Source organism: Lagenorhynchus albirostris, chromosome 9 (genome assembly GCF_949774975.1).
Source record: "Lagenorhynchus albirostris chromosome 9, mLagAlb1.1, whole genome shotgun sequence".
NCBI lineage: Eukaryota > Metazoa > Chordata > Mammalia > Artiodactyla > Delphinidae > Lagenorhynchus > Lagenorhynchus albirostris.
Genome location: NC_083103.1, coordinates 78,368,485 through 78,390,231, shown reverse-complemented (window position 1 = coordinate 78,390,231; position 21,747 = coordinate 78,368,485). Strand labels below are relative to the sequence as shown.

At 37.1% G+C, this 21,747-nt stretch overlaps 1 protein-coding gene across 1 annotated transcript in view; it reads left to right on the top strand.

The window, feature by feature from the left end:
• MMP20 (matrix metallopeptidase 20) overlaps positions 1-10,884 on the top strand; it is a 50,407-nt gene extending 39,523 nt beyond the window's left edge. The window contains exons 9-10 of the mRNA XM_060157917.1: positions 9,672-9,775; positions 10,784-10,884. Of these exons, the coding sequence (XP_060013900.1) occupies positions 9,672-9,775; positions 10,784-10,884 (205 nt within the window). The remainder of the gene's footprint in view (positions 1-9,671; positions 9,776-10,783) is intronic.
• Positions 10,885-21,747: the final 10,863 nt, after the last annotated feature.

The window sequence follows — 21,747 nt, the reverse complement described above, 5'->3', positions numbered from 1 at the left end:
TGCCATGCTGATGCCATCACATGCTACATTACCAAGTGACATACTGGTTAAACTTTACTAACAAGGGCTACTTCCCCATACATTTGTTTGCTTTCATTCCTTCCTTTTCTTTTCCTAGAAGGCCTAAATGATCCAGCCAGTTTTTTTCTTTACATTACTTCCACTACCTATGGTTAATTTCTCCCAATAGATGTTCTCCCTTGCCTACTAATACCAGAGCAGTGATTACACCAAGTAGTTCCTGAGAACTGGGTGGGGTGGGGGTGGGGGGGGCGGGGGGACGGGGAGGCGCTATCAACTCCATCATTCTTTGACATGGTCAGTGTTTTCTAAATTTTGTGTAAAGTGACTTACAAATCTACAGGTTCCAGCCCTTTTCCACTCCCAAATCACTCTTTCTACATATATGGAGGCATGATTGATGCAAAATAGGATACAGTCTTCTAAATTCTTTCCTTCCTAGATACCCCAAGAATACTGGAACTGGATCTGTTTATTTAAGGATTTTATAGTTAGTCACCATAGAGAAATAAATAATAAGTAATAAAAATTTAAAAGATGGGTGGAGTTCAAAATCTTGGTTTTTTAATCTTTTTTTTTTTAATGTATTGCCAAACTACCACATTCAACATACATATACTGGGCATGATTACATGTCAGGATCTGTACTAGGACCTTGACACATGAGAAGGCACAAAGTTTGCTGTTTATAAGAGTGTAGACAAGAGTAAGAGAGTGCTAATGTCAACTCTAACAGCAGTCATCTGGCAACCTGGATTACCTTTCTGTTTTAGTTTATGGAGGCAGATGGAGGCAGAAATAGTAACTACTTCATCGAGTTGTGGAAATGAATGAGAAAATGTGAAATGCCTGTCCTATAGTAAGTACTCAGTTCATATTGGGTGTTATTAATGCCCTCAACAAGTCTTACAGTTGAGGGTAAATGTATAGATAAGTAATTAAGAGCAATCCAGGTGGCCTCGTAAAAGACTGCACAAGGATTAGTGGGGCAAAACAAAGAGGAAATGGCCAATTCTAGCAAAATTGTCAAGAAAGAGTTCTTAGAGGAAGCAGTGACTGAGCTTCATCTTGAGAGTTGAGTAGGAGTTTCCCAAACAGGAGGGGAAGGGCGCTTCCAGGCAGAGAGAGCAGTTGAAGCAAAAGCACTGATGCATAAAAAAGCCTGTGTATAGGAGGAAAACCTCAAGCAGTTCAGTATGATTAGAACGTGGGCTAGAATGAGAGATTTGGTCCAAGGATGGAGATCATGGAGGGCCTATGCCTTTCTAGGGAGATCAGTGTTAATTTATAGAAAAGAGGGATATCTCTAAATGTCTTAAACAAGGAAGTAACCCATTAAGATTTGTGTTATTAAAATATCACTCTGGCAGCAGTGTGACTGGATTAGAGGGGGACAAGACTGGAAGTCAGTCAAACCAGTTAGGCCAGAAAGTAGTGGGAAGCATCTTCAGAGTGCTTAAAGAAAAAACTCTCAACCAAGAATGCTATATTGCACAAAGCTATCTTTCAAAAATGAAGGCAAAATAAAGACATTCCCAGATAAACAAAAACAGAGAATTTGTCGTTAGCATCTTCCTTACAAGAAGTACTAAAGAAAATTCTTCAGGCTTCAGCAAGTAACCCCAGACAGTTATTTGAAATTTTGAATCCACATAAAAAAAGAGTACCAGTAAGTGTAATTATGTAATTATAAAAGATAGTATAAATGTGTATTTGTTCTCTTAACTGATTTTTAAATTAATTAAAATTAACTGTATAAAGCTGTGTGTGTGTGTGTATATATATATATATATATATATATATATATATATAAAATTGTATGGCTGGGCTTATAACATATAGAAATAAAATATACATTTATATATAACCTTTGAAGCAGATTATGTTAAGTTAAAAAATATATATGGTATGCTCTATAGCAACCACTAAGGAAATAACTTTATTAAATGAAGTAAAAACCTCATAAAAGAAATTTAAATGGTACACTGGAAATTCTTCACTAAAGCAAAAGAAAGCATTAAGGAAGAAAAAAGGAACTAAAAAAGATATGAGACCTGTAGAAAATAAAAGCAAAATGGCAGATATAAATCTAATTATATCAATAATATTAAATGTGAATAGATTAAACAATCTAATCAAATTGTAAAGGTTGTCAGACTGGATAAAAAAACAAGATGTCACTGTGTACTCAAAGATATAAATAGACTGAAAGTAAAAGGATGGAAAAAATATACATCATGCAAACAATGACCATAAGATAGCCAGGGTGGCTATGCTAATACCAGGCAACAAAACATATTAAAATAATACTTTTAAAATTAAAAGTATTACTAGGAATAGAGAGAGATAATTTATAGTGATAGAAGGGTTACTCTACCAGGAATATAAGACAACCTAACAGCAGGGCCCCAAAATGGATGAAGCAAAAATACTGACAAAAATGCAGGGAGAAAACCACAACTGAAATAATCATAGTTGGAGACTTCAATACTTCACTTTCAGTAACGGACAGAACGACTGGACAACAAGAGCAATTAGGAAAGGAAGACATGAACAGCATTATAAACCAACTAGACCTAACATATCTATGGAACACTTCACTCAACAAAAGAAGACTACACATACTGCTCAGGTGCATGTAGAACATTGTCCGGTACAGATGACATGTTAGACCAAAACACAAGCCTCAGTAAATTTAAAACCATTAAAATCATACAAAATACCTTCTCTGATCACATTGGAATAAAGCTAGAAATCAATACCAGAAGGAAAACTGGAAAATTTACAAATAAGTGGAAATTATACTTCATGCTCTTCAACAACAAATGGGACAAGAAGAAATCACAAGAGAAATTAGAAAATACGTAAAGGTGAATGAAAATTAAAATACAACATATGAGAACTTATTGATGAAGTTAAAGCAGTGCTCAAAGGGAAATTTCTAGCTGTAAATACCCATGTTTAAAAAGAAGAAAAAACTCAAATCAATGACCTAACTTCCCACTTAAGACACTGGAAAAAACAGCAAATTAATCCTAAAATAAGGAGGAAAAAAGGAAATAATAAAGATTACAGTGAAAATGAATGAAGTAGAGAATATATAAACAATTTGAGAAAATCAGCAAAACTAAATTTGGTTCTTTGAAAAGGTCAAGAAAATTGACAAACTGCTCACTAAATTGACCTAGTAAAAAAAAAACCAAAATTACTAAAATCAGAAATGAAAGAGGGAACATTACTACAAACCTTACAGAAATAAAATGGGTTATAAAGGAATGAACAATTATGTGCCAATCAATTAGAAAATTTGGATGAAACAGACAAATTCCTAGAAATATACAAAGTGATGAAACTGAGTCAGGAAGAAATAGACAGCTTGAATACACCTATAACCAGTGAAGAGATTTAATTCATAATTTAAAAAATTATCCACAAAGAAAAACCTAGGCCTACATGTTTCACTGGTGAATTCTACCAAAACATTTAAAGAATTATTGCCAATTTTTCACAAACTCCTCCAAAAAATAGAAAAGGAAGGAATACTTCCCAACTTATTGTATGAGGCCAGCATTGCCCTTCTATGGAAACCAAACAAAGGCATCACAAGAAAATAAAACTTCAGACCAATATATTGTGAATGTGGATGCAAAAACCCTCCAAAAGTACTAGCAAACCAAATCCAGAAACATATAAAAAGAATTACCAAGGGGAAACTTTTTTTCCCAGGAAAGCAAGGTTGGTTTAACATCTGAAAATCAATTAATATAATACACCATACCAATAGAATAAAAAAATTAAAAACCATATGATCATCTCAATAGATGTAGAAAAAGCATTTGACAAAATCAAACACCACTGCATGATAAAAACATTCAACAAACTAGGAATAGAAGGAAATTTTTCAGTCTAATACAAGGCATCTATGAAAACCCACAGCTGATATCATACTCAGTGGTGAATGATTGGATGCTTTCCCCCTAATATCAGGAACAAGACAAAAATTTCCATTCTCACCACTTCTATTCAACATTTTACTGGAGGTTCTAGTGGGGCAATTAAGCAAGAATGAATGCTATAAAAAATTAATGATAGAAAAGATTGGAAAGAAAGTAAAATTATCTTTATCTGTATGTCGTATAATCTTTTACATAGAAAAGCCTAAAGGATCCTCAAAAGAAAAAAAAACTGTTATAACTAATAAATGAGTTCATCAAGTTTGCAGAGTATGTGTTCAAAATGAAAAAATCTATTGTATTTCTGTACACTTCAATGAACAATGCAAAAATAAAATTAAGAAAACAATTCCACTTACAATAGCATCAAGAAGAAAAACATACTAAGAAATAAATTTTAACAGAACAAGTAGAAAACTTGTAATATGAAAACTACAAAACATTGTTGGAAGAAATTAAACGAGATCTAAGTGGAAAGATATCTTATGTTCATGGGTCAGGCTTCATGTTTTTAAGATGGCAGTTTCTCCCAAAATTGATCTGCAGACTCAATACAATCGCTATCAGAATATCACTGGTTTCTGCAGGGAAACTGACAAAGTGATCTTAAAATCTATATGGAAACTCATAAGACCCAGAATAGCCAAAATATTTTGAAAAAGAAGAACAAAGTTGGAGAGCTCAGACTTCTCAATCTCAAAATTTACTAGAAAGCAAAAGTAATCATGACAATGTGAAACTAACATGAGAATAGACATATAGGTAAATGGAATAAAATTGACAGTCCAGAAATAAACCCATATATTTATGCTCAGTTGATTTTTTACAAGGAAGCTAAGGCCATTCAATAGGGAAAGAATAAAATTAAGAAGTAAAGCAAAATTAAAGAGTAAACAGGAATTCCAGTTTGTACGTATGTAGTTTGAAATGCTAGTGAGACCGATGAATGGATATGTCTGGAAGGCAGTTGGAAATACAGGTCTTGAATTCAGAGAATTCAGGCTGGAGATATAAATTTGCATTTCATCATACAGTAAGATAGTAATTGAGACCATCAATACATTTCAACATTGTTATTAATTCTTTGTTTCAGAATTTTCTCACAATCACTTTCCTCATGGGGACCTGGTTCCTGACCCTTATCTAGGATGGTACATGGCAGCTTCTTACTCTTCTCCCTTCTCTTCATTCCTGACCACTCTCCCGGCTGCCCTCTCTAGTGAGATCACAAAGGTCCCTTCCTCCGTGAAACCCATGTGATTCCTGGCTAGGAGTGGATTATTAACTTCAAAGGGGATTCCACTAGAAATTCCACTAGATTTCACTAGAAAGGTCTCCTTGAAGAAACTTCCTGAAACATATACCATAAATACTTATCAATAAATTCCTCTTTTTGCCATCCTTTCTCACATTTTCTTTAAGCATCTTTTAGCAGACTGAACTCCCTATTCAGTACTTCAAAGAAGGCAGAATGGAGTTAAGTTTTGCCACTGACATAAGTTAGAAATCATTACAATGAAAACACCAGAAATTCCTAACAAATCTAAGGTCTGAGCATACAGTTAAACAATATGCAAGTACTTTACCAATATAGTCCCCAAATTCTTAGATTACAAAGGTAGAGAGTAAGATAATATATATGAAAAACCACATCAGATATCTATGGCAATATCACTAGTAAAGTGTCACTGTCAGTAATGATTTAGTTAATATCTATACCCATTGATCAATATTAAATGATTAAACAAATACCCTTAAAGGACATAAACATAGTTACCGGTGAATCATTTTTAGTTGATATTTAGATTTCACAAAAAAGACGTCAGTAATGAGAAAACATATGCAATGATTTTAGCAGGTTTCTAGTATATTTACAATAAATATTTTCTTAGTATTCAAATATTGATGGTTTATTATGTGTTAGGAATCACACTGCGTATTTTCTCATATTCTCTCATTTTCCCATCTGCCTTCTCAACAGTCTTGAGAAGTAGGTATTGCTATCTCGATTTCATAGTTGAAAATATTGCATCTAAGAGATTAAGTGATTAGATCAAGGTCACACAGCTAAAAACAGTCCATCTGAGGATATACTTTATGCCCTCTGAATCCAAATACAGAGATCCGTCCCATCAACCATACGTAGTCACCTTTTATTCTCTTCACCATTGATTTATTTATTTACTGTCAATTAAAATACCCATGCCCATAATTCTCATCCTATCATATAATTTTATTTTCTTTTACCCTCAGCCAAATCCTCAACATACTAGTAGACCTCCTAACCCCTTTCTGCTGAGGTCTCTGGACTACCTCCAACATTCTCTAGCCCTCCTTTCTCCTCTTCTCAACCTTGCCTACTATTGCATGTTATCTTAATGAAGTGTGTTTAAAAAATTAGGTAAAGACTAAACTCTTTGGTGACTTAGGATCCCAGACCAAATCGCAACATCCACTAAATGTCATACTAGCCAGTCAGTTATTGGTTCTTGGGGCCAAAATAAACTACAAAGTCTTATAGCTTGGGCCAGACCTTGACGTTAACATGTACCAGGCACGTGAGTGTGTGTGTGTGTGTGTGTGTGTGTGTGTGTGTGTGTGTTTGTGTGTGTGTGATTTCTCTCATCCTCATGACTACTGTATTGCAGATAAGGAAACCAGGGTTCAGAGCTCAGAACACTTTCCCCTGATCAGAGCCAGCAGGTAACAGAGTCAGAACTCAAACCCAGAACCATCTGACTATACACTCTTTGCTCTATAACAGAAATCCTCAAATATCTGTCCAAAAACCAAGGGCTAGATCATCACAAAGTTTTCAGCAGTCCACAGAAAAATAAAAATAGCACAATATAATAAACACAGGAGGGTGTGATCGGGGTCAGTATTATTGGCAAGAACCATCTTTTATTCTGAGATTATGTCCTTTCTGCCTTTTTTAGTATTAAAGTTTCTTTTCTTTCTGAAATGATAATGGAAATAGGTGGTAATTTTTATTTTGAGGGTTGATGGTAATGTTCTTACTTGGTAAAATGAAAAGTAGGTAACCCTATGTTAATTATGTAGGCCCATCTACACAGTGACTACGTAAAAGGTCCAAATGAAATATACATGTTATCAGCTAATCTTAAAATGGTGACTTATGTGTCAGACTGATACTTTGAGATAGATTTTATTGAGAGTAATACTCTTTGGAAAGCAGTTATAGGATAAGAGGCAAGAGGGCAGAGAGGGGGTTGGCAGAAAGGGAGAGGGACTATTAAATACATAAGTGGTAGAAGGGATGGAGGAAAAAAAAATGATTTCATAGTTTTGCCAAAATTTTTGCCTACGTTTTTATAAATGCAATTGAAAATTAAAATTCTCAGCCAGACATTGTGTCTCTAAAATTTCTTTTGAAATTTTATTTACATATAATATTATTACCTCCATTATCCTCTGAACATATATATATATATATATATATATAAAATATAAGATTTTAGATGTCACCATCACCCACCTTAGCAAACTAAACAGACAGATAAAAAGAGAAAGATTTCTTTTTCAGATTTTTCTATTGGATTAATAGTCATCATTTTCTCTTTAAAACTTATTCCTATATTATTTAAACAGTATTTCTAGTCTCAGAAAAGATCTTTACTCTCTCCTTTCATACTTTCCAGATTTCTCAATCCAATTTAAATATAATACAAGCAGATCCCAATTTGTAATAGGTTTCCCTATAGATATTCTTTAGTCAGTCACTTGTTTGGAACTGAGAACACCTTTTGCCATAAAACAATATAAATGGTGATTAAGTTCTCAAAATCACTCATAAATGTTTAATGAACACAAAGGTAAGGCATAGCTCTAATTATAATAGCTCAGCTGCTAATCCTCTATTCAGAGCAGACAAAAGAGGATAAAGACATGAAAGGCTTTTCACCGTTTTCCCTGAGCTTAGGGGTCAACATTAAGCAAAGAATTCAAAATGTCATGTTCTCTGGCATCCCTCCACCACATTTCCCTCTATAGCTACAGACACCAAATGTCTCTTGGTCACTTCTTTGTTCTTCCTTTTGCATCCCTCTCCCCAAATATTTTAAGCTTTGGAATTATCTTCCTCACTCCCTTCACTCAAAGCATCCATTTTCCCAGTACAACTGCCTCAGGGAATTGAGAGAAGAAAACCTAGTGAACAAAGATTAATATGTAAACAACCTGTACTTTCAGTGTCTGACTCTAGATTTCAGAACAAAAGAAGTCTAAGCCATGGGAGAGGCAATATGCCTGGCTGTTCTTTCTCTCCAGTCTTTCCCTCTTTACAGTCCTGATACCTTGCAACCACTGCTTCTAATACCATACAGGTGTCCTGTCCCCACTCTTTATTGGCACTTCTGATGACAACAAAATATGGTAAATGGCTTCCATGTTTATTTGTGCTTACAGTAACTCATATAGCTTGGTTTTCCCCTTGGCCTACTTGGAAGATTCTAATAGCTCTCCTGGAAAGGGAGTTTGGACTCCTATTGATACTTCTAGGATTTAGCTTCCACTCCTATCTGCAACACCCCATAAAGCACCTCAGTCCACTAGTCAGTTTCAGCCTGAATACTTCTTTCCCAACGTTTGATCTGCTCAGTATCATGAGAGATCTGTCCCCTGGCCTGTGCAGTCATAGTTACAAGAAAGGCACATTTCAGGAGAAGGTGGATGTGATCTGCTGCTGCAGAAAACTCTCAGTGGCCCAGACACAGGAGAAATTGACCTTTGGGTGGGAAAGCAATGGCGTGTCCACCTTGGGAATGTCCGCGTTGGGAGCTCTACGCTAATGAAGAAGGGACTTTCTCACACTTTAAATGAAAACTTCTTGAAGGGAAAAGAGTCTGCCCTGCCTACATGCTGAACTCATACAAGTCATACTGATCCATACAAGTCACAGTCTTTTCTACAAGGGGTAATTTAGATCACAAAGAGAGGTATTAACCAATCTTCAGAGTTATCATTGCACGGTAGTTGTGGATTCAGAAAAAAAAACCTAATCTACTCTTTGGTCAGTTGTATAATCTTTCTAGGAAACAAAAAAATTTAATTCAATTAAAACAATTTAAAAGGCAATTTTCTCATTTCTTGTCTTTATCTATTGAGCATTCACACATGTATTTATTCATTCACTGTGCATTATTTGTTCAATCCCTCCTCTATGGGTACACAGTAAGAAGCTCATTAATGAAAGCCTCTGTGAAGGGCTTTTAACTGTTTGGTAAGCCAAGAAATTCATACATAGAGAACAAAAGAGAGACAGAAATTGCAACAGTAAATAAAGCACTAAAAATATATGCAGAGTTCCCATTGAAAGGTAGTATTTTTTTAATTATAGAAATATGATCCTATAATTCTAAACAATATAACTATTTCTAAACAATATATCTGGCAAATTTTTTAACAATAGAATGTTTACAGCAAATGACTCCCAAACTAGTGTTCCCAGAATCTCTGGAAACTGGGAGAGAAATGGCAGAATGTGTGTGTGTGTGTGTGTGTGTGTGTGTGTGTGTGTGTGTGTGTGTGTGTGAAAGACAGAGAGACAGAGAGACAGAGAGAGATCTAAAGTAAATCATAAATCAGCCCTGGCTAAATATGCCTGATAGCGCAGTGTCTTCTACAATCGATAAATACTTCTTGTTTATATTATTTATGAAATAATATTTCTTCCAGCTATGATGAACGAAAAAGGAAAATGGAAAAAGACTATCCAAAGAATACTGAAGAAGAATTTTCAGGAGTTAATGGCCAAATAGATGCTGCTATGGAGTTAAATGGTGAGTGTTTCCACTGTAAAGTTTCTTTGTAGAAATTGTAACAAGAAATCTGGTCTCTGCTGTAACATAGAAGAAGATGGATTTCCAAATGGGAGTCCTTGGTTCTTATTTTTTTGTCCCTGAGTCCCTTATAAATTTAGCTAAAAAGATTAACCACCAGAAAGAGAATAAAAAGTCTGTCATTATGGTTCTCTCTTTACAAATGGAAAGTTTTAAAAGTATAGCTTCAGTGCATTAGTCAGCTACATCATAAAGGCCATCCAGTCAAAATTACCTTTTTCATCTTTAAAATGCACATACTCTCAACCTTCCCAGGGGCTTTCCCCACACCATCATCCAACTCCTGAAATTTAACACATAGCTGGGAAAGTTGAATTGAATTGAACTGGGTTGAATAAGTTTAATTGGATCTTTTGAATCGATCAAAACATTCTTCTTGAGTACCTAGCACAGAGCTGGACACTGTTCAGAAATGCAAATACAGTCTGATATGGTCTCTGCACTTGTGGAATGGTTATTCTCTTTGGGAAATGACCCTTTATCCAACACAGATGAAATTACTAGAAAACAAGACAATCTATAATTTAGTATTGAATTGTGTGGTAGTCTTCACAATAATTGCAAGAGGTGATCTGAGGAAGAAAAGATCAAAACAGGCATCAGGTGCTGTAGATTTCATGGTGGGACTTCAGCTGGGTTTTAAAGAATGGCTAGAGGTTTGATTAGGGAAAGAAAACAGTGGGGGCTGGAATTCCTGGAGGGGAACAGCCTGAGTAGAAGCAAAAACCACCTCTGTCATGAGAAGAGAGATGAGAGATGATCAACATGTTAGGGGTGTCAAGTTCTAGGGCTCAGAGAGAGCTGTGAAGAGGATTAGCTAACTGCCACCTGACACGTTCTCAGTCCCCATTTGGTGCTACCTCAAGAAAGTTACAACTACAAGACAATCCCATTTATAAATTTGCAAGTCATTTTCAGTAATCATAATTTCAACTTTGTCTCTTTTAGGCTACATTTACTTCTTTTCAGGACCCAAAGCGTACAAGTATGATACAGAGAAGGAAGATGTGGTTAGTGTGCTGAAATCTAGTTCCTGGATTGGTTGCTAAATAGAAAAGTCTAGTCTTTCCTAAGGAATGAAGATGACCGAGAGCAGCTGGTAACCGGATCTTAAGGACTAAATCAGAACTCAGGTTACGTATTCTTCCCATGGCCTTCAATTCTAAGGGAAATTTAGAATTTGTTGAAAATAATTATGCTTCTGAACTGTTTCTTAGTTTTGGATTCAGAATTTTAATCCAAATGGAAAATTCCTATATGGTCAGTTTTACACAAAATCAGAATCAACACAATGCACGCTTCAGTTAGACACCGGTCATTTTTTTCTTACCTAATACACTGAGGCAAATTGATAAGTTTGGTTTTTATTTCCAGGAAGAAGCCTACTTGTGGACTCCCTGACATGTATTATAATTCTTTTAATAGGAAATAGCATTACTATACAAATTATAATAATTCTTTACAAGCAGTGGCTTTTTTGACCTTAACATTTGTTATGATGAATATAAATGTATCCGCCTTTATTTTAAACATATCACAGACAACATACTGTATAAGTTTTGTTTCTCATTGTTTTTGTGTTTGTTTGTTTGTTTGACTCTATGTGTGCTCACTGGTCTTTGAAGTAGGTTACAGTGGGCAAACCTACTCAAATGGATATTCATACTATGTAAGAGGTGGGCACTTTGCAACAGGAAGGCTTTTAACAAAAGCCAATAAAAATGTTGTATAAGAATAGTTCCTCATTTCTCTTTCGTTAACATTTACTAGCTTCTATCACACTTTGGCAACAAATTCTGTGTACCTATAGAAAACTCAAACCTTGGTATAGTATCATGAGTATGCAGACCCAGAAAAAATACTCATAATTCGCTCTTTTTCCTTCTTCCCGAAAATAAAATGCCCTCAATGAAACTATCTTTAACCCATCTAAGTGGGTCTCTTCTGAACAGCTTTCCATTTAGGGAAGTTTATCTTTTGTTTTAGTTTTTCTCACTTCAAGCTAAACCATTTTTTTCCTACCTACTCATTAGTACAGATAAAATACTGCTGTCTGTCATTCTTATTTTTTTTAATCTTACATTTTAGTAGTTCTACTATAAAACATTGATAAAGGAAATTAAAGATGATTCAAAGAAATAGAAAGATATCTCATGTTCTTAGATTGGAAAAATTAATATTGTTAAAATGGCCATACTACCCAAAGCAATCTACAGATATAACACTATCCCTATCAAATTGCCCATGACATTTTTCACAGAACTAGAACAAATAATCCTAAAATTTATATGAAACCATAAGACACAGAATTGCCAAAGCAATCCTGAGGAAAAAGAACAAAGCTGGAGACATAACCCTCCCAAACTTCAGAAAATACTACAAAACTACAGGAATCATGGTATTGGCATAAAATAGATGTATGGTTCAATGGAACAGAAAAGAGAGCCCAGAAATAAACCCACATGCCTACAGTCAATTAATCTTTGACAAAGGAGGCAAAAATATACAATGGAGAAAAGACAGTCTCCTCAGCAAGTGGTGTTGGGAAAGCTGGACAGCCACATGTAAATCAATGAAGTTAGAACACTCCCTCACACCCTACACAAAAATAAACTCAAAATGGCTTCAAGATTTAAATATAAGGCATGACACCGTAAAACTCGTGGAAGAGAACATAGGCAAAATATTCTCTGACGTAAATCATAGCAACATTTTCTTAAGTCAGTTTCCCAAAGCAATAGAAGTAAAAGCAAAAATAAACAAATCGGATTTAATCAAACTTATAACCTTTTACACACCAAAGGAAACCATAAACAAAACAAAAAGACAACATACAGACTGGGAGAAAATATTTGCAAATGATGAGACTGGCAAGGGCTTAATTTCCAAAATATACAAACAGCTCATACATCTCAATAACAAAAAACAAACAACCCAATCAAAAAAATGGGCAGAAGACATAAATAGACATTTCTCCAAAGAAGACATACAGATGGCCAAAAGGAACATGAAAAATGCTCAACTTCGTTAATTATTAGAGAAATGCAAATCAAAATCACAATGAGGTATCACTCACACCGGTCAGAATGGCCATCATTAAAATGTCTACAAATAATAAATGCTGGAGAGGGTGTGGAGAAAAGGGAGCCCTCCTACATTGTTGGTGGGAATGAAATTGGTGCATCCACTATGGAAAACAGTATGGAGGTTCCTCAAAAAACTAAACAGAGTTGCCATATGATCCAGCAATCCCACTCCTGGGTATATATTCGGAGAAAACTCTAATTTGAAAAGATACATGCACCCCAATGTTCATAGCAGCACTATTCGCAATAGCCAAGACATGGAAGCAACGTAAATGTCCATCAACATAAAAATGGATAAAGAAGATGTGGTATGTATATACAATGGAATACTACTCAACCATAAAAAAGAATGAAATCATATCATTTGCAGCAATATGGAATGACCTAGAGATTATCATACCAAGTGAAGCAAGTCAGAAAGAGAAAGACAAATACCATATGATGTCACATGTGGAATCTAAAATAATGATACTAATGAACTTATTTACAAAACAGAAACAGACTCACAGACATAGAAAACAAACTTATAGTTACCAAAGGGGAAAGGGAGGGGAGGGATAAGTTAGGAGTTTGGGATTAGCATATACAAACAACTATATATAAAATAGAAAACAACAAGAACCTACTATATAGCACAGGGAACTAAATTCAATATTTTGTAATAAACCATGACAGAAAAAAATATGAAAAAGAACATATATATATATGTATACATATAACTGAACCACTTTGCTGTTCACCAGAAACTAACACAACATTGGGAATCAACTACATTTCAATTAAAATAAATTTTCAGTACTTCTACAATTAGATGATAAAATACATTTAACATATTTCATAGACTGGAACATCTACAGTGTTCAACAGATATTAGCTATAATTATTGCCATCATTTATTAAATTTGTTTCATACACTCACTAAAAAGACAATATTAGGAAGGGACTGGGGACTTCCTCAGTGGCGCAGTGGTTAAGAGTCCGCCTGCCAATACAGGGGACATGGGTTCGAGCCCTGGTCCGGGAAGATCCCACATGCTGCAGAGCAACTAAGCCCGTGCCCCACAGCTACTGAGCCTGCGCTCCAGAGCCAGCAAGCCACAACTACTACACTCACGTGCCACAACTACTGAAGCCCACGTGCCTAGAGCCTGTGCTCCACAACAAGAGAAGCCACCACCATGAGAAACCACACACCACAACAAAGAGCAGCCCCAGCTCACAGCAACTAGAGAAAACCCGCGTACTGCAATGAAGACCCAACGCAGCCAAAAATAATAATAAAATAAATAAATAAAGTATAAGAAGTAGAAAATTATTTTTTAAAAACTAAAATGTTGGAAAAAAAAGGATGGAGCAGTTACTCAAGGTTACTCTAAACTTTCCATTTTGTTTCTGTTACTGAAAGTGGCTATTTACAGCCAACCAGATGTTGAATCTGGCATCCCTGCTTTCCAATGTCAACTGATTCTACAGAGTAAGAAAAGTCACTTTTGCAAAAACAGTCAGCTGAGGAAAACTTCTTAGTATCAATAAGCAAGGAGGGAAAACAGTCTGGCATCTCCTCAAAACACTAAACATAGAGTTACCACATAACCCAGCAATTGCACTCCTAGGTGTATACCTGTGATAAATCAAAACATATGTCCACACAAAGGTTCACAGCAGCATTATTCATAATAGCCAACAAGTAGAAACATGGCCATTAAATGAGGAATGGATTTTTTTAAACCTGGTAAATTCACATATTGGAACATTATTTGGCAATTTAGAAAAGGACTAATACATGCTACAACATGAATGAAATGTGAAAACATTACACTAAGTGAAAGAAGTCAAACACAAAAGGCCACATATTGTATGATTGTATTTATATGAGATGTTCAGAATAGGAAAAGCCATAGACGCAGAAAGCTGATTACTGCTTGTCAGCAGCTGGAGGGAGGGGGCAGCTGTGACTACTAATAGGCATGACACGCTAAAGGTGATGGTGGCTAAAGGTGATGGATGACATGCTAAAGGTGATCTGTGAATAACTGAAAGCCATTAAATTGTACACCTTAAATGGAGGAATTGTATGGTATGTGAATTATATTTCAATAAACCTATTATTTGTTTTAAATAATAAACAAGGAGATCAAGGTGGTGCAATTATCTGTGCAGGCCGTGCAATCTGGTCAGCTGTGACAGGGACCCCATAGCAATGAAACATCAGCCTGAAGGCATCTGGTGCCGAGCACAACCAGCCAGATGTCCTCCTTATGTCCAGGGCTAGCCAAGGGGCATGTCCACTGTAAACACTTCACTAAATAAATGAATGTTACTGGATGCAAAAAGCATGTGCTCTGAGGCCTGACTGAATTCAAACCCCAGATCTGCTATTTTTAGCCTTGTGAGGTTGGTCAAGTTCCCTAATTTCTGTCTTAGTTTCCTCCTTTGTAAAATTACAGTAAGAATGGTTCTTACCTCCTAGGGATATTTAGAGGCTTAAATATATGAGTCAAAATATGTAGAACTCTAGATAGTCCCTGGTACCTTATAAGGGCTCTATAATTGTTGTTTTTGAAACAATTAGAATTAATTTTGTTTTGAGATGCTTTGGAGAATTTGTGTATATCCCTTGAGATAGCTGAGCTATAGTACCACAAGGATTGATAACCAGTGACCTGAAATTTTTCTTTTCCGAATTCCAAATTATATCAACAATCAAATAATATACTGACTGTGGTTAACCTCCATTCCCTGAAAGTAATTCTTACAAATCCTTATTCCTTTGTTGAGTAAGAGAACTGGCTTCCAGATATAGTTGTATGTATTTTGGAAAGATATAGTCTCTCTAAAGCACAAGAAATAGTGATTTTGTTTGTGTCAGAACTCAGTCAGAGCATTTATATGCTCATCTGAAAGAGGAATTTTGTGCAGAAATAATTTATAACATATGCTCCTCACTTGTTTTCAGAATAACAGTGCAAAAATATTCAGTTAAATAACAGTTTTGAACAAAGTGTGGTTTGACTGCTTCTTTTGAGATCAAGAGGAAGCAGAACAGAGTTTGCTTTCTGATGACCTCTGTGTATTGTCCTATTAACCTCAGTGATAACTATTTGGAAAGTACCAGAAAGGCTACTGAAGGACAAATGGATTCACCTAGGTGAGGAGCTTCCCTAACAGCTCAGCCTTAAATTTTCTGTGGCTGGACCAAGCTCTCTTCCAGTTAGCCTGGTGTGAAATGGCAGACCCACCTTTCTAGGTCCTCTGTTCTTTTTCAAATGTTTCTTTGGAAACACCTTGGACTTCCATTTCACATGGTAGATCACAAATGAACTACCGTTTTTTATTTGGAATTCTGTGTGATATGTTTAAAACATATCACAGGGTCTTCAAGTGCTTTCATTTATATGTACAATGATATTGAAGGTTTTTTGTGAATATTTATAGCCAAATTACCCAGCAAAGTACCATTTGAGAGGAAATGCATAATGTTTGTCAACAGGTTGGAGTTTTAGACTCCCATAATAGATCATAGAAAAGTCTAGGTCAAAAGATTCACTGCATCTCTCTCCTACAGGCCTGAGTAGGCCTAAACAGCATCTTCTGATTATCTTCCATCTGCTGACCCTGTCTTTGGTCTCATTCCCATCCCCAAGTGGCTTGTCAACATGGCAAGACTAAAAGGCATCTATTATACTCAAAATGCCATAATCTCTGCCTTGGTTCCACCACTTAGACTCTTGGAATTGAAATAGAGCAGAATTGGGAAGCCTGCTGGTAAATAAGTTAGAGTAGGAAATTAGTGAGTGACTTTGGAGTCCAAAAGAGGATGCTTCTAATGCACATATCCTCATGTTAATCTCTTCTCCATTAATCTTAATCAACACACTTTCCTTTCATTCAATATATCATTTTAAATGGTTGGGGATAATATTAAACCTTCATTGCACAATGCAGCATGTTTTTCCTACAAGAGTAGAGGGAGAGATCAGAAAAGATAAGAATAGAAGAATGAAAAAAAAACTGTTGCAAAAGACCAGTTGAGAAATGTAACATTCAAATCCATTTTAGCTCATCTGCAGTAGGGGGAAAAAAAGCAAGTCTGTGTAAATAGTTAGCAACTTGTTTATTCTTGGAAAAGCCCAGGCCTGTAATGCAATGTAAATAATGTGAGCTTTTGAGGTTGGTTGTTCACAGCTGCCTCGGTAGAGGATGGGATGTCAAAAGTCCTATTAGAGCACATTCCACATGAATCGCAGGCTGCCCAACAGCCTGTCACTTTACTAAACTTTAGGCATATTTGCATGTATGAACTGACAATTTCTGGAAGTTAATAAATTTTTGACCATTTATTTTGAAAGACTTCACCCCTTCCCTGAAACAGTTTTATCTCCACAAATAATTCAGCCTTTTTTGAAGGCCCTAGCTATCCCACCATCACCCTCAGTACTCATTCTTAATGCATGAAAAAATATTTATTAAGTGTTTACTTTATGTGGATACCAGTCTAGGCTCAGCTGCTTTCAAGTGTAAACTGCCCTCAAGGAGCTTACATTCTAATGGGAGAGACATTCAATATTCAAATGAATGAATAAATCTAGATGCAATGAAAGACATTAAAAATGATGTGAAAAATAAATAAAGCAGGGAAGGGGATAAAGGGTGTTGGAGTGCCATTTTATAAAAGCATGTGTAGGGAAAGGATATGCTGAGTCAGGGAAATTTATGCAAAGATGTGAGTGAGGGAAGGAAGGAGACATGGTGTCTCTGGGTTTCAGGTAGAGGAAGCAGTAAGTGCAAGCCCTTGAGCTAGGAAGGGGTCGGGCACATTTGAGGCACAGCGGAAAGGCCAGTATGGCTGGAGGCAGCGAGGGAGAAGAAAAGTAGAAGGAGGTGAGGTCCGAGAGAAAGCCAGCCAAACTACCCAGAGCCTGCAGGCCACCTGTGGAGATCGACCTCATGCTGATGACATGAGAAGGGTTTGAGCAGGTACATAACATGATCTCAGCTAGGTTTCAAAGGGTCAGTCTGGCTGCCGGGTGGCAAAGAGATTGTAAAAGCTTATGAGCGGGTGCAGGGACACCAGACTGTGGCATTTGCCAAGGGAGAGATGATGACAGTGCTGACCAAGGAAGGAGCAATGAAGATGCTAAGAATGGTCAGATCGAGGAAATTCTTCCAGGTAAAGCCAACAGGATTTGTTCCTGAAGTGCCTGTGGGATTTTAGGAAAAAAAGGTGGTGGGGGGAGTCAAGAATAACTCCAAAGTTTTCGGCCTAAGCAAGTGGGAGAAAGGTGGTGAAATGAGGAAGATTAGAGGAAGAATGGGTTTATGAGGGCTGGAAATCAAGAGGGAAATTTTGACTTTGCTGGGTTTGAGTTGCCTATTACACATCCAAGAGAAGATGTCCAATTAGGTAGTAGATATAAAAGCCGGAGTTCAAGGAAGAATTTGGAGCTACAAATTTGGGAGTCATAGATAGCCCTTATATTGTTATCTACAATGTTTTGAGCCCCCTTCCCCCAGGAAACTCGGGGAAAAAGGATTATAAAAGAATATGGAAGCTGATAAAAAGATCTCAAGTTTTTTAATCACCATCCAGTGCTCAGTCTACTAATCCATTCTTCTTCTCCTCTTCAAGAACGTGGTTTAATTTTCAACAAGAATTTTCGAGGTTTTGAGCGGTTTTCTCCCTTGATATTTACATTTCTTGGTACAAAAATCAAAGAATAAATCACAAAAGAAAATACAAAATCTTAAGGATTGCTCTTCTGGAAGAAAGTTGTTGGTAGCCTAGGACTTTCTTTAAAAGGTTAAAAAAGAAGTTTCAAGATTTTTTTTAAAAACTCCATTTTGTTCTTATAGTGAAAACACTTCTATTTTTAATCTTACCAAGCCTTACAGAGAAAGTGACTAGCAAGTTCTCTACAACATTCTTCTGTCTTTGCCTGAAAGCCAGAGTCAATTTGTCTTTACCTCAGTCAAGGCCTTCCCCAGTACCCAAGTCAATCTTCAAAACAACCATTATGCCTGGAACCTCAGTCCAGCCATCAGTGGCGCTCATATCAGAAGGGCCAGTCTTGCTCTCCAGTGGGCCAGTATACCAAGGGTTAGGATGAATCCCAGAGATGTACACCTTCTTCTGCCTAACCCAGTGTGTGCAAACAGGCCCTTGCCTCAGTGTTTGTTCCCAGTACACAGATTCATAACCCTACTTTGGCTGAACCCCCAGATCCCTTGGCTGGTGTCCTAGAATTATATTTAGTACCATAGTTTTTCAAGCATCATTACATACCTAATCTGCTTTGAGCCTTACAGTAACCCTGGGAGGTATTATTACTTCCACGGTCACAAGGGTAAGACTAGAAATGTACATGAATGTGTACAGAGAGTAAGATCAATGCTAACTAATTGCCAAGCAAGTAGCACGAACCACACATGCTACAGAAACCCAAATAAGGAAAAGGTGGCAAGAAAGAAGGAAAGAGGAAGGGCTTCCCAGGTGGCACAGTGGTTGAGAGTCCGCCTGCCGATGCAGGGGACACGGGGTTCGTGCCCCAGTCCGGGAGGATCCCACATGCCGCGGAGCGGCTGGGCCCGTGGGCCACGGCCGCTGAGCCTGCGCGTCCGGAGCCTGTGCTCCGCAACGGGAGGGGCCACAGTGGTGAGAGACCCGCGTACCGGAAAAAAAAAAAAAAAAGGAGGAAAGGAGTCTCAGATTTTCCTTCCTACAAGTGAACCTGAAGTTCAATTCTGTTATTTTCATAATATTAATACTCGAAAGTGGTTAGGTTTAACTGCCAGGACTTTCACGTCCCATAAACACAACTACATAATCAATCTCCTTCTCTGTATCTCTCTCTCCTTCCCTCTCTCCCCCTACTCTCGCTCTTTGCTAATTACAGGCTAGTCACAAAAATATGTGAATAAGTTTCAGCCAGATCAAATTTAGTTTGAAAGCCTGAAACCTAAATAGGTTACATGCATATGAACGGAAATTTCACTGTATTTGAAGCAGGCTTCAAACTACTACAGAAAGTAAAGGCTGTTCCGGAAAGTATATCACATGAAAAACTCTAGCAATCTGATTCTGGGGTCTTTCAATATTTCTCTATGTGGTCTTGGTGGTGCCGTGTGCAGGGATCATGCACAGTACCCTGCTTTTGCTCCCGACACCTCAGAAGTGGCAGTTGGGTTTTGGCCTTTTTGTATCTTATTGTTCATAATTTGCCCCAACTGCACATGCAAGCAATTATTTTTAGTCCCTTATAGGTTTCTTTGTATTCTGTTGCTGGAGGAGACATTTTCCCAGGTGCAAGCACTCCAGTAAAGGTCCCAGTTCCCAGGTCCCAGCCTATCTCACAGACATAGGTTTTCAGCATGTGAACTTTCTTTTGGACATCTTTTCTCTCCTCAGATGCCTCACTTATTTGCTCTGTGAGTTCATATTTTCATGGATTATCAGTGTCCCTAGCTGGGGGAGGGATGAGGGCCTTCATCTTAGTTTGTGCCTTCTTGCCTAGTTTAGGGGCCAGGAAGAAATTGAAGCACCTCAGGACAGGAAGCTTGCTGTTGGAAGTCTAGACTCAGCCACTCTCATATCTCAACCTGATCAGTGGATCCTACCCTCAGGGACACCTCAGAAATTCAACATCAGGTTCTGAGAATTTCTGAGGGCTGCTGCTATTTCTGTAATTTTCTAGTGTCTAGTCTGGGGAGGAGTGAGAGAAGTTATTTTTCAGGAACTGGTCAGCCTGACTATATATCCTGTTACTGACTTCCCATCTTTGCTGGCATTCAGCCTCAATTCCATATTAATTTATTGAGCATCTACTTGGCTCTTGGATTATGTCAGCAAATGAAACAAAAGCCCTTGCCCTCATGGAGCTTCCCATGTGCCTGAGAAAGACAGGCAATAAACAGTAGACATAATAAGTGATTAAATTATATAGTATGTTAGAAGATGATAAGTTCTATAGGAAAAATACTTATAAGGCAGTGTCAGGCAATTGGGAATCAGGGGTTAAGGTGTAGTTCTTAACTTGAGGTGTTCTAAGTCAGGGAAGGACTCACTGAGAAAGTACAAATTAACTAGTATGTTCATGAGAAAACAAACTCACTTCTTATTTTAAAATAAAGTGTATTCTTGTATTATACTTAACACTAATAAATCAGAGAAGACTTAGCTTTTTTCATAAAACCAAGATTATTAAACCATTCTGATTTGCCAGAGACTTACCGTTATTATGTGAACTTAAATTCTTAAGATGTTTCTGAGTTAATAGTATCTGTAAAAAATAATTTAAAAAAATAATACATTTTCTATATTAAAACTACTTTTCTCATTTTCTGTGAATTTGGGACATATTAAGATTATGTAAGGATCCCGGTGCCAGATCCAGCATCCGAGAGCAGAGTTCCCCAACCCTTGGGCCGCAGACCAGTACCGGGCTGTTGCCTGTTAGGAACCAGGCCGGACAGCAGGAGGTGAGCAGTGGGCGAGTGAGTGGAGCTTCATCTGCCGCTCCCCATTGCTCACATCACCACCTGAACCATCACTCGCATTACCTCCTGAACCACTCCCCCACCTTCGGTGGAAAAATTGTCTTCCACGAAACTGACCCCTGGTGCCAAAAAGTTAGGGACCGCTGTCTTAGAGGAACCATGTCCTGCAGCTTTGGGTGCCACCTGTTGTGCCAGGCGGATGCCACTGCACAAGAGGAGATGCCATTTGAATTCTCTGTGAATGTTTGGAGGAGGAATGCCAGAGCTACCAGCTGAAAACTATCCAAACAAAAGATATATATAGGCTGGGGACCCTGAATCACCTCCCCCAGG